The 13,259-nt window shown below is 43.4% G+C and overlaps 1 protein-coding gene across 5 annotated transcripts in view; it reads right to left on the bottom strand.

Annotated features, from left to right (window-relative positions):
- Positions 1-13,259, bottom strand: part of LOC117936502 (KAT8 regulatory NSL complex subunit 1-like) — a 32,258-nt gene that overhangs the window by 604 nt on the left and 18,395 nt on the right. For 2 of the 5 annotated variants that reach the window (XM_034859579.1, XM_034859578.1), the window contains 13 exons: positions 10,915-11,056; positions 9,246-9,329; positions 7,748-7,857; positions 6,915-7,056; positions 6,116-6,281; positions 5,437-5,592; positions 4,383-4,610; positions 4,081-4,223; positions 3,441-3,568; positions 3,255-3,312; positions 2,603-2,715; positions 1,458-1,710; positions 1-243 (listed from right to left, as the gene is read on the bottom strand). The exon at positions 1-243 is cut by the window's left edge and continues 604 nt beyond it. In XM_034859579.1, the coding sequence (XP_034715470.1) occupies positions 31-243; positions 1,458-1,710; positions 2,603-2,715; positions 3,255-3,312; positions 3,441-3,568; positions 4,081-4,223; positions 4,383-4,610; positions 5,437-5,592; positions 6,116-6,281; positions 6,915-7,056; positions 7,748-7,857; positions 9,246-9,329; positions 10,915-11,056 (1,936 nt within the window). In that variant the 3' untranslated portion in view covers positions 1-30. The remainder of the gene's footprint in view (positions 244-1,457; positions 1,711-2,602; positions 2,716-3,254; positions 3,313-3,440; positions 3,569-4,080; positions 4,224-4,382; positions 4,611-5,436; positions 5,593-6,115; positions 6,282-6,914; positions 7,057-7,747; positions 7,858-9,245; positions 9,330-10,914; positions 11,057-13,259) is intronic. The other 3 variants (XM_034859580.1, XM_034859581.1, XM_034859582.1) reach the window with 3 other exon arrangements.

Below are 13,259 nucleotides of genomic sequence, written 5' to 3'. Positions count from 1 at the left end.
GGCTCCAGGGGACCTCAGCCTGTCAGTCATTCATCGGTGGGTGGCGGAGGCCTTGTGTTTGGGGCCGCTGTCGTCGTCACAAGGCAGCTCCATGTCGTCCGAGTCCAGCCGGCCGTACGCCGACGTCCGGCACCCTGAGATGCTGCGCATTCTGGGCCTGATGTGGGGGTCGCTCTCCGGCTCTGGCTCCGGGGCCGGGTCCTCCGGCAAAGGGAAGCTGCGGCGTTCCCACGGCGCTACCGTCTGCCAAACATCAGACAACGCTCATTCAAAAGATATCCTAAAAACACGGCTTCAAATCGGCAGTATTTCTACACATTAAAGACTACACATTGGCAACAGTCTGTTATACAACACTAAGGGTGCGAATGGCTAATGAGTGTTCAAATGCTAACAGTTAAAGTTAAGGCTGAAAAGATTATTTTCCTCATCATGAAGTTGAACTGTCTAGAACTCTGCTTCACTAAGACAGTGTGGTTGGATCTGATCTGACTGAGTCATAAGCACATAAGCCTGATTATGCAGCAATCAGGAACAATAAATAATGTTTATAATACTAGTTCACTGGTGACTCGCAGGCATTTAAGTGTAAATAAAGCGTTAACGAAGTCAAATACGTGAAGAACTTGGCAACTAAAAGAGTGTAGACTATAATAACCTAGACCGTTGTTCTTTCAGAAGTGAATTAACCCGTTTGTGCCGGATGCTTCGTGCCGACACATCTACTGCCGGTTACTGCGTTGCGCAACTTTGAACCTCCTGCTGCGTGGCACAAAGGATCATCCAGCACTACTACTTCTTCATCATCATCATCATCATCATCATCATCTACTACATCCTCCCTCCCAAACGCCTCACTATCTTCCACCTCCACGTCACTGCCCTCGCTGTCTAACTCCTCCTCTGCCGGAGCCATTTTCTCGCTCGTCTCTCAAACATTCATAAACAAACTCACATGTGTGTCTGGTTGATTGACGTGATTTTCAGCGAACTACGGTACATTTTGGTGGTCACATGGCTTTAAATAGCCAACAAGACCCGCCTCATGTGTATTTGAACCAATGACAGTGCCTTCTCTGCTGCACGCGTCATGAGAAGACCGACGAATACACAATGCTGCGCCACTCAGTAACCGGCGGCAGATGTGTCGGCGCGAAGTATCCGGCACAAACGGGTTAAAAGCATCGCTACTGCTGAGGAGGTTGAAACACAGAGTGTTATTTTAGTGATTCGAATCCACCACGGATTTCTATTGTCCAAATGTAGTTCCAATATATTCTGCTCTCACCAGTGACTTAAATCTTACGTGAAAAGAAAACTTTATTTGCGCAGTACTGCTATCAAAAGAGGATTTATTTCTATCAGTCAATGGGATCATTTGGGAAGCACTTCTGAGGGAGAGAGAGAGCGGATATTTGATCCCTGCTGAATGAACTTTGAGCGATCTGCAAACGTACCCTTTCTTCAAAGGTGAAGTCTGGGGTGGAGCACCGCGTGTCCTCGCTGGACAGCAGCCGATGGGAGTCCCTGGAGCAGGGTGTGTGGGGGTTGGAGGTGGTGTCGGGGCTGGCTGGGCTCATGGGCGACGGCACGTAGCTATAGTCGTGGAGCGTGGGGCAGTGGCCGGGGTCTGGGGACGCAGGCTGGGGGGTGGGAGGGTTGGTCCCGCACAGCAGCGGCGTGGTGTGCCCATCAACAGATTTATACGACCTGAGGGACAAGACACAGATCACGTCACGTCTACAGACCAGTACGGGACTAGGGCTGCACAATCACAATGTAAAGTTGTTGATGTTTTAGTTGCCATCACAATATCAACTGGTGCAACAAGCACATTACCAAAGGCTGAAACATATCAGGATACACATTTTTGTATTAGTTGAGATTTTTTAACATTAATATGAGTTTCCCCAGTGGCTAGAAATGGTGATAGGTGTAAACCAAGCCCTGGGTATCCTGCTCTGTCTTTGAGAAAATGAAAGCTCAGATGGGCTGATTGGGAATTTGGTCCCCTCCATGAGAGAGAGACATCATGGCCTTCAAACGAGCAAAGTGGCAGTTGGTCAAGGCCACACCCCCAATCTCCACCTTGCCCCTCAGACTCAGAAATGCACATACTAAGGATGGCTCTAGTGGCTGTAATACTGCAGCAAGGCTGAATTTTGGGAAAGAGGCTTCAGAAACAGTATTAGGGACCACTAAGGTCTATATAAAGGAGACTTCCGATACAGTATTAGGGGACCACTAAGGTCTATATAAAAGAGACTTCAGATACAGTATTAGGGACCACTAAGGTCTATATAAAAGAGACTTCAGATACAGTATAAGGGGACCACTAAGATCTATTTAAAATAGATCTCAGATACAGTAATACAGGTAATGATTTAATTTGTCCGTTTTTAAAGTTCTACAAGTGGTTTGTTGTATTTGAGCAGAATACTGAATGCAGCAGAAATGCAGAACCGAGCACATTTTAATTTCTGTTCTTTATCACAAGTAAAATCGTTGTCGCGATATTCAACAATGTTATCGCACATGGCATATTGTCCTCATATTGGACAGCCCTATACGTGACGGTGTACGTTATGGTGGTTATAGTGACCTGCTGCCCCTCCTCTTAGCAGGAGCCAGAGCCATCCAAGTCCAGCGGGAACGCTCCTGGTCCTCGTGGGGCTGATGGAGCTGAGTGAAGGCTGCGTCTGTCAAGTCCTCCACCTGCAGACACACAACGTACCATCAGGACCCTGAAAGTGTGCTTCCTTCAGTTTAGACAATCAACTGACAGAAAAAGTGCAACTTGTACCATCAAACAAGGTCTATTACCGAAACATCACCAGCTAATTAATGTACATTTGCAAGTTAGACAGCGTACAGGAGTTTCTTTACAACTTTTGGCACCAAAACTGTGATGAGTATTTGACCCATTCACGATTAATTGTAATTTTCCTATTATTGAGAAATAATTAATCTCATAAAATTTCTACTAACTAAATAAGGGTTGAAATTTCTGATAATGTTCATTTATATTGATCTAGTGAACTGCTTCCACTTTAAAGATTTAACTCTAAAAGTGTTGGAGATGTAACCACCAGGTGTCACTGTTCACTCACTGCCATCCAGAACCTTATTACATCTCAGCAAGCATGTGGACATTTTAAAACGAGTTATGTGGATAACTGGAATAAACACGTGGCTCCTAATGAAGGATTCCCTGATAAATTATCACCACTTGGGACGTAGAAGTCAACCCTTACCTCCCGCTCATCTTCCTCTTCAGTTATGGGCTGAGAGAAGATGTCGACTGATCGCCACCTGTGCAAACAGAAATGTAAACGTCAGGACAGGAAACCGGCAGTCACAACGACTCACTGAGGGAAGAATATGAGCGCACTGGAAAAGAAATCCAACCGGACGGTTTCAAACATCAAGTGGGTGTTTACCTGGGTGTGAGAATCTCTTTGTACTGCAGCTTCTCCACCCGGGTGGTGGCCGCCACAGACATGGGGATTACTATGTTGTTGATGTCAAAAGAGCTTTCCCCTCGCCTCCTCTTGATTGGCTGCTGTTGCGGGACAGAGGTGAATATCTAACGTGAGGAGTCACAACAGATGCACGGCCTCATACATGACCACAGGGTTTAAACATCATTACTACCGACTGTTTCCACAATGAAATCTTCAGAGATGTTATTACCACTCAATAGTAGAAGTTATCTGTCAATCTTGTTGTATTGCATTACAGATTTCATGTTAAAATATGAAGCCCCCCCCCCCCCAAACAAAACAAACCCACCAAGAAAATTACATTGCAGTCTTGTCATGGCCACTCACTCGCTTCATCATTATCCTGCAATGTCAACAGTGTTTTGAGGACATTGGGCTGTATTTAGGGGACATTTACTGTACTTAGTAAGTTTGACGTCAGCAGCCACCTCCAACAATAAGTCTTACATGTTCTCTATAAGAATCACATTCTAGTGCCTAAAATACCAGGTTTGCAGACACCTAACGAAGTCCCAGTTCGTTATCAGATAAGAGAAGCACACACAAAGCGAGTCATTGTCGTCCAGTGTGTCCTTACATGTGAGCCCGGGATCTGGCCCAGCGGTGTGGAGTTCTCTGAAGACGTGGACAGCTGGCGTGTGAGGGGACTGTGGAGGGACGAGTGCATGTTGGCCAGAGTTGGGCAGGAGCTGCTCGTGTCCAGGAAGAGTTTGGGGGAGGCTTGAGGACGGGAAACACACACACACATTTAAGTTGACTGCTTTAAATGATGCCTTCAATATCACATTAAAAAAAAAAGAAAAAAAGGACATTAAAATGAATAATGCCGACAATAAACTACCAAGCCTTCGACCAGGGCTTCATTCATGAAAGACTCACTGTCAGTCCTGTCCTGCGAGTGCTCTCGTAATCTCTTGCGGCTGTAGTTCTTGTCGAAGGGCCCTAAGGGCGTGGAGAGGCCCTGCAGCTGCTCGAGCTTACACAAAGCCTGGCCCTCGAGCCGGGCTGTGTTCAGAACAGCACTGCTGCTGCTGCTGCTGCCCACACTGCTGTCCGCTGTCCTCTGCTTCTCAGCACGGTTCTTATAGTGGCTCAGTCCTGCAACACCAGGAACCAGCCCCACATTATCATTAGACGGGGACGTTTTCAGAACAACACTATAAAACAATGAAAGCAACCGTAGACTAGGGCAGCAACAAACCAACGATTATTGGTATTGTTGATTTTCATGGTGACTTATTTTCTGGATTAGTTGTTTGGTCTGAAATGCCAGAAAATGGTGAAAAATGTGGATCAGTGTTTCCAAAAGCCCAAGATGATGTCCTCAACTGTCTCGTTTTGTCCACAACTCAAAATATATTCAGTTTACTGTCACAGTTGAGTGAAGAAACTAGAACATATTCACATTTAACAAGCTGAACTCTTATTTTTTTAAATAAAAATGTACTGAAACCGATAATCAGTTATCAAAATAGTTGCCGGTTAATTTATTAGTTGACCACTAATGAATTAGTCTTTGAAGCTCTACTGTAGACCTGTAAGAACATAGGTTGCTACTACTAGAGTTGGGCAAACATGCTTTTGCCCTGTGGCATAGTGAGCGATGGTTACTGGGGAAAATGCAATTGTGAAATCAAAAACGGCTGGAATTAAAAACAACCTGCAATAAACCCAGTTACTGTGAAAAGAAAGCAGGATGTATAAAACATTTCATCATAACGTGCTGCGTTTGGGGATTTTATTTGGCGTATTTCACAACTGCATGGCAACATTTTGTCTATTTAGTCATATACATCTCTCACGTTTATTTTAAGTATAACAGTTTAGATCTCCATAGTGAAGTATTATATCCAATACGAGTTCACATATTTATAAATGTCTGTTTGTTAAAGGGCTTTAAAACTCTCTCTCTTCCAACAGCCTTTGTACTTACTGACTGCCATAAGTGAGTTGGTGAACTTGTGCTTCTCTTTGGACGAGGACAGTTTGTGTTTGAGAGAGAGCTTCTTCAGTGGTTTGCTCCTCTCCAGCGACTTGCTCTGCCACTGGCTCTTCATCACCTGCTGCAGGCGAAGGCCTATACAAACGTCTGAGGACGAGGTAAACAGAGAGAGGTTAAGTCTTAAGAACACTGCATGAGAAAGTGTTCAGTGGATACTTCAGATTTGCCATCTGTAGTTCAACATTAGCAATTCACAACGACATGCAAAATGCATATTTAGCCACAAGGAATCTACTATATGAGCTTATGCCAAATCCAGTGTTGGGTTGCGGTTGTAAATACAACTTTGTCTCAATTATTTAATCGGTGTGATGATTCTGGGATACAACGCAAGACATTCTGTAAAATCCAGAGCTAGAAAGGGGAAGACAATATTCTTACATTGGTTATGAAACCATCTGTAATGGTAACAGGCGCCAGGCACTGAAAATACAGTACTTTCTCAGCGAAATATGACACCCATTACAGAAAATCATCTAGATGTACGGAATCGTTCTCTAAGAACTTCCTGACGAGAAGTCTCTCTGTCCCTTCCGGTTTGTCTTTCCCTCTTAATGCAAAAGAGGTAATGACGGCGTAAACTTCTCTGAGCGAGAAGCCCGGCACTGACCGTCAGGGAAGGAGAGGATGGGGTGGATGCCAGGATCCAGTCGTGACAGGCGCTCCAGGTTGGGCAGCTCATACTGGGGGTCCTCTCTGGGGGTGGGCCAGCCACCACACATCACACAGCTGGGGTTCACCCTGCAGTTACACTGGACACAGCTGCTTCTCTGGGCCTGCGGCACAACGAAAATCATGTTGCAAATCATGTAAAGCTCAACTGTGAATGTTCATAATTCAGAGTCGACATTAACACATCTATAAAAGTACATTTTACTCAGTGAATAACACATTTCCAGCAACTTCTTGCACCACAGGAGCCAAGTGAGTCACCAAAGAAAACATTTCCAACTTTGAAGCCTTTGGCATGCATGTGGAGAGAATAATTGCATTTTATAGAAAAGGTTGCTAATATTAGTTGTACTAGGAATTAAAATACAGACATACACTTCCTTACAATACATAATGAGTATAACCCTGGAAAAATGGGAGTGCATATTACACATATTGAGCATATGTGGTGATGGTTGCTTTTTGCTTGTGCATTTTACAGCATTAGTTCTCCAAGAAGTTCATTCATGTAAAAAGCTAAATATTGTACCAACTGTAATTTCCCTTACTTAATGGAGATTGAATTGGAAATCAAATCAGGGCCGAGTGAATCAGAGTCTAGAAACCCTTAGCGATGCCTAGTCCTAATACGAGCCGTGCCCAGCCTTGCATTTGCTCTATGCTCTGAATTTATCCACACGTTACCCTGGCCGTACGTGAGCGCGTACAAGTGCACAAACACAGACGATGACACTTACCTTTCCATTAAGGTTGGGCACAGTGTTGGGCTGAATGAGCCGTCGTCGGCGACAGCTTACCAGCGGTCGCGTGCGTGCAGCCACACACGTGCTGTCATAGGTCGCCGGATGCTGGTGCTTGGTGTCCGCACTCTCTGCCATCCTATTGCAAAGAAAACCAACGACCAACAGAGCAAAATGAGGCCTCAGATCTCAGACCTTCAACACGACACAGAAACACATTTTGTCTCAAGTGACAACCAAGTTAATTAAATATTTCAGCATTTATCTGTTTTTGTCTTAAAAAAAGTTTCAAGATAGGTTAAAATTGAAGATGAAATAGATACTGATACATTTATATAAGCACCTAGAAGTTTATTAATTGTAAAATCCTCAAAATATATCAGTAACAGACCTGCAACTAATGTTTATTTTCATAGATTAGTCTGCCGATCATTTTACCGATTAATCACTTTGTGTACAGAATATTAGAAAAAGCGGTTTTATTTTCTAACAGCTCTGTAAACTTGCTTGTTTTATTCAACCAACAGTGAAAGGCATTCAGGTCACCATCATATCTGACAAAGAAGAGCATTAAATCCTCCCTTCAAGTAGGTGGAACTAGTAAATATGTTGCATTTTCGCTTGAAAACATTACTAAAATAATTAATCAATCATCACAACAGTTGCCAGTTACATTGCTTATTGGTTAATCATCGCAGCTCTGTTAGCATCTCGTAACTACAAATCCCAGAAATCCATTGTTGTTCTCATCACAACTTCTCGGAAGTGTTTTCTCAGAAAGCGGATTCCCTTCTGGGAGCCTGAAATGAGGTAGTTGTTATCAGCTGTACCTGCTGAGGACGCCGTTAACGGGCTGTGTGTTTTGACCTTTCCAAGGGCCGGGCTCTGTGTTGGAGATGTGGGCGGCGGCCGCGTGCTCCAGCCGTTCCGAACCAACATCCTGCATCGACAGATAAGACAAAGCCAGTGAGCCTCCACCTCGTGGTAACTGCCGCAGCAGCACTGAGCGAACCCGGGGTATTTAAGGGAACTAAATAACTGAATCACCCCGGTCCTGTGGCCCTGAATTATTCAGTCTAGATTTGGGGAAAGAGAGCTTCGGCGGTCCCAAAAAAACTCATCAAGAAGCATGGCTGGGAACTCCTTCAGGTGCTGTCACACACATGTTAACACGATGTCATGGTTTCAGTCAAACGGAAGTTATTCTAGTTCCTCATTTGATGTTAAAGCATAGTTTTTTTGTTTTAAACTGACAATATGCCAGAGCAAAGACACAAATCTCGTCATGTAACAGGGTTAAAGAGAAAAACTGACTGCATGACTAATCAAAAAAAAGATGTCTGCCAAGATTAGAGGCCGCGCCTGCAGCTGTACTACTTTGACAAACGTTTGTATCAGCAACACAAACATATCCAGAGAAACAGGCTCATCCTGTAATGAAGGACTTTGGATTGAGCGCTGCTGCTGAAGGAGCTCGTTACACAAAAAGCTCCTTCAGTCTGAGACCTGCGGGGCTGGTAAAAAAAGAAACAATTTCCTGTGAACATTTCATTTCCCACAGACGCTTTGATTGATTGACAAGAACATGTATCACGTTCCTCTGATTATCACGTATCTATGAATAAACTGAGGACAGTCAACAGCTCACATTTACCTGCCGATGTAACCTCCAACACAGACTGTTTAAGGGGATGAATCAACGCTGGTTCATTTAATATAACATATATAATATAATATGTGCTGAGAACTTTTACACATTTACATATTTAATACTGACTTCTTTTGTAACAAGCCTTATTATTATTTTCAATAATTCAATGGTCTGACGTGTTATTCAAACAGCATTTGGATGTTTTTATGAGAATGTTTGATGCTTTCAGATTGTTTTTTATTGAGCTTTTATTTATATAAAATCATAGCTGGTTTTTTCCTACAGTAGATCTCGCTCTTTATGGAATTTCAACTGGAAGTTCTTTAAAACAAGCACTTGTTTCCCCGACAACGGCCATGCAGTTCTTTTCAAAAATCATTATCACAATGCATCAACCAGTAAAAAAAGACAAGCAAATTTAGCTATTTCTGCCTCGATTATCACAATCAAACTTTACGAGATCCCGGTGAATACTCAACAAGAGATTCTGCAGATAAGAGTCGGATTGGAGAATAAATTCAAATTGTTCAAAAAGGAATGAGTGATAATTGACAGGTCTGCTTCGGGGCCGCAGACATCACAAATTAATTTGGTTTAGCCCCAAGAGACAGAATATGGCCAAAGCTCAGCTGTATAGGAACACAAACCTGTGTTAACGTTCACTCTGTCACACTTACCTGAGTATTTACAGGCTCTGTCTTCACTTCTGCTCCACCTGCTGTCCCACCGCTGGGGGAAAAACCTCCCAGCTCCACTGAACCCTGGAAAAGCAAGACCGGAGCGTTATACTTCCAACCAAAATTTAAGCTACGTTAACACAGCTACGTTTTCATTTTTATGCAGCTTTTTGAGACAAAAACAATCTCTCTCCACTAGACCGGTCAAATGCAGCCAGTTTTTAATATGTACACACTATTGTCAATGCCACTATAAACATGTGTCCACTAGAGGTACTTCCAACATTTGCCTGGCCTTGAAGAGGACTTACGCCTAGAGCTGGGCAATATATCTATATTTTATCAATATCGTGATATGAGGCTAGACATAGTCTTTGATTTTGGATATCATATTATCGTAATTTGTTATAAGTCTTGGTTTTAAAGGCTGCATCCCAGTTAAGTGATGTCTTTTTCCTGAACTTAAAAGCCCGTTGTAACGGTTTTATTATTTAACTTTACCCACTTAGTCATTATATCCATATCATTGATGATTTTTTAATAAACATCTCATTGTGCAAGTATTTTGTGAAAGCACAAATAGTCAACACTACAATATTGTTTTGGTATCGATATCGGAGTACTTGGTCAAAAATAGCAAGATATTTGATTTTCACTATATCGCCCAACCACCTACACCATTGCATTTCTTACACATGACTTTGTTTCACATTGTTTTTCCACACGAACACACAGCAGCAAACACAAATCACCAGAACTCTGTAACGAAACATTATCTAAGAAGTGTAATAAAGCGGCTCTGTTGTAAAGCTAAGGTTGTTCGGTTAGCACGATGACATCATGATAGAAAGCACAGCCGAAACGATGTGTCAAACTTGTGTTGCTTGCTCCCGCTTACTTATTGTTCAGACGTGACATGACAAAAGCATTTCGTTTTCACGTGCAGGTAGGCCAGGGCGAGAAGAGGGCGAGAAGCGATAGATAGATATACATTTTAAAAGAAATAGTTTCCACACAAGAGCTTTAGCTCCAGTAGCAGAACAAAGCTCTTTCTATATTAACACGTCTTACAACACATCTAACATGACCACCATTCTCTCACACATACACACACACACACACACACACACACACAGGGCATGTGTGTGCCTGTGTAAACAGGAAGCAGATTGTCCTATGTTAAAAATAATGGATGTACAAGTTAAAAATACAGAATATATTTTGGAGAAAGAACAACAATCGTGAGAAGTAAGAGAAGGGTTTATTATATTGGACGATGACGAGGTGGAGCACGATGACGCGGTGGAGCCGTTACTGGAAGGTGTGTAAGCTACCTAACCGATGAGACTGACGGACGTGCGTCACCGTTTCCAAAGCTCTCCATTTGTGCCCGTCCAGACTACAAAGCAACCCTCAGAGTCTTCAAACCAAAACAAAAGGACAGCACTGTTTCCAAATGTCTTAGTTATTAGGCGCTCGGACACACAGAATTATTGTGGACATTGAAAGATTTTTATTTTTTAAACTAAAAAAGTAGTTGTGTATATGTGTGTATTTGTGTGACCAACAGCTGTGGTGTTTTTCTCCACATAAGCCATCAGAGCTTCATTACATTTTGGTATTTAGCACGTACAGACAGACATATCTAACACGAGGGTGAGAGACTGACCTTGCTGGCGCGGATCTGTCTGTAGATGTCGGTCTGCTGCCGGATGCGGTACTCCAAGTCCGAGATGTGGGCCTGGAGCCAGTTCCAGTGGCTGATGATGGCAGCTCTCTCCACAGTGTAGCGGCTCTCTGCCCGCTTCCATCTGGGGGTCAAAAGAAGGTGTCAGTGCTCCTTTTCGACAGGTAAACTGATGAGATTCTGGGTTAACACTTGCAACAAAAAGCCTTTCACGATTAAACATACGCAAAAGTAATGATTTTGATGTTTTAAAATACACCTGCAACGATAGTCAGAAAAACTATTTTGATAATCAAGTACTTGTTATTTAAGGTAAATTGCAAAATAAATGTTTTATATCATTGTAAACTGTATATGTTTGGGTTGTGAACGGTTGGTCAGACAAAAGACATTAGAAGATGTAATGTTGGACCTGTGATGGACATCCCCCCCCCCCCCCCCCCCCCCCCCCCCCCCCGTTCCGACATTTAAAAAAAACAAATACTGCAAATAAATCAGTTTCAGCTCATATTTCAGAAAATTTAAATAAATTAATTTTCCACATAGAAATTGTACTGCGTTGTAAGTAATGCAAATGCAGGTGTAGTTAGTGTTCATCATGATTCATCCTGTCAAACATAATACATTGAAATATTAGATATATACACTAAAACTAATCATTTAGAGGACATCATTCACTGCTCCTCTGAGCATTTCCCCCATCAGACTGCAGAGGTCAGTGAATCAGCATTATACAAAGCTCAAAGCAATGGCAACTGCAGGCCCTCTGGAAATCCTTCTAATAAAAAACACCATGAAGAGGGATGCATCACAAGTGTGGGAGGAATCTAAAAATTTAGATTTTCATTGCACCAATTTTTTTCATGGCAAAGTATAAATGCCAACTGAGAGCAGAGTACTCCATTTTACCAGTATGATACACAGAATGGGCATTTCAAAGGCAGGCAGACATGAGAGGAAAATGTCTGCTCTTGCACTTCACGGCAGCAACCACAGAGGGCGCCGTTTCATCATAATACAGGCTGCAGTGACCGTGGCAGAACAATGAAAAAAAAAATGACTCAGATGGCAGACAAAGATAGACCTTGCACTCTTTCCTCCCCACACCCGACTGTTTTCAATTTTCAAAACTCCACCAGGATGGAGGAAGTCAAGAAAAGGCTACGTCTGATAGAGGGAGAAGAGACTAAAGGAGGGGGCAGAAGAGACAGGAGGAGGGGGGGGAGAGAGAGACAACAAGGAGTGGGAAAGATCTGGCAGGCTGGAGAGGAACAGACGGGCTTTTAAAAGCAATCTACAGGCCACAGGGTGCTGGAGGGGGGTGGGGCTGGGTCAGGGAACAGTGCGGCAGACACAGGGATAACCAATAATCCAACCAGGCATCCCGTCTTATTGTGGAGCTGAGCGGAAGGAGGAGAGTTGTTGTGGCATTGATGCAGAAACCATCCACCAATCAGTGCAATAAAAGATGTTCCGATTCCTCCGTTTAATCAGCTGCAACGTTGACACGGTGTTGCTCAAGGACACCACTGCAAATACAGCTGCAGTGTTACCTGTTAACATTTTCTGGAGCTATTCCATAGCCCCAATGCTGTTCTGCTCAGGTAGATAAACATGTACCGCTCTTACTCACTGGGAGGTGAATGTTCCCAAAACACTGCATCAATCCTGAACACGCCCATGCCTGCTGCTTTAGATCAATGCACTGGCAATTCATTTGCATCGATGAGTCCCCATGGAGACTCATCTCAAGAAAACACAGGCGATGGCGCAAAGTGTGGCGCACAACCTACGGCACAAAATTAGTTTGAGCCTGTGTGCCATGATTCACCAAGCGGTGGGTGGACAGCTGATCTACCAAACGAAAGGATAAGGCTAGTTGTGATGCCCCTCTGGGTGAACTGGAATATGATCTCAGGGAGATTTATGCTCTCCATGACAGGAGATATTGCAGCTTAGCCTGCTTACAAAGAGGTTACAGAAAAGAGATGCAGAGACCTGATCAAGAAAAGGGGGCATTAAGGTTGTAGAATAATGTTTAGCACAGGGCCGTTCAACTCCAGGCCTTGGGCTGTATCATAAAGTCTATGTTTAGTCTTGACATGCCAGGTGAAATAAAATGAGTGTCAAGAGTAGAAAAGGCATGAGTTCTCCGGCCCAGATGGGCGAGAGCTGGCAACAACTAGTGTAGATTACAGTGGAAAGGAAGCAGGAAGAGCTAAATGTAGTAAAGCATAAACACACAGGGGCCATTACAAGTCCAATGACTTTAATCATCAGAGTGACGAAGGAGGAGGAGGAGGAGGAGGAGGAGAGGGGGGGGGGGG

The sequence above is a fragment of the Etheostoma cragini genome, chromosome 21, assembly GCF_013103735.1.
Source record: "Etheostoma cragini isolate CJK2018 chromosome 21, CSU_Ecrag_1.0, whole genome shotgun sequence".
In the NCBI taxonomy this organism is placed as follows: Eukaryota; Metazoa; Chordata; class Actinopteri; order Perciformes; family Percidae; genus Etheostoma; species Etheostoma cragini.
The sequence above is the reverse complement of the archived record's forward strand: the minus strand, read 5'-3'. Positions and strand labels throughout refer to the sequence as shown.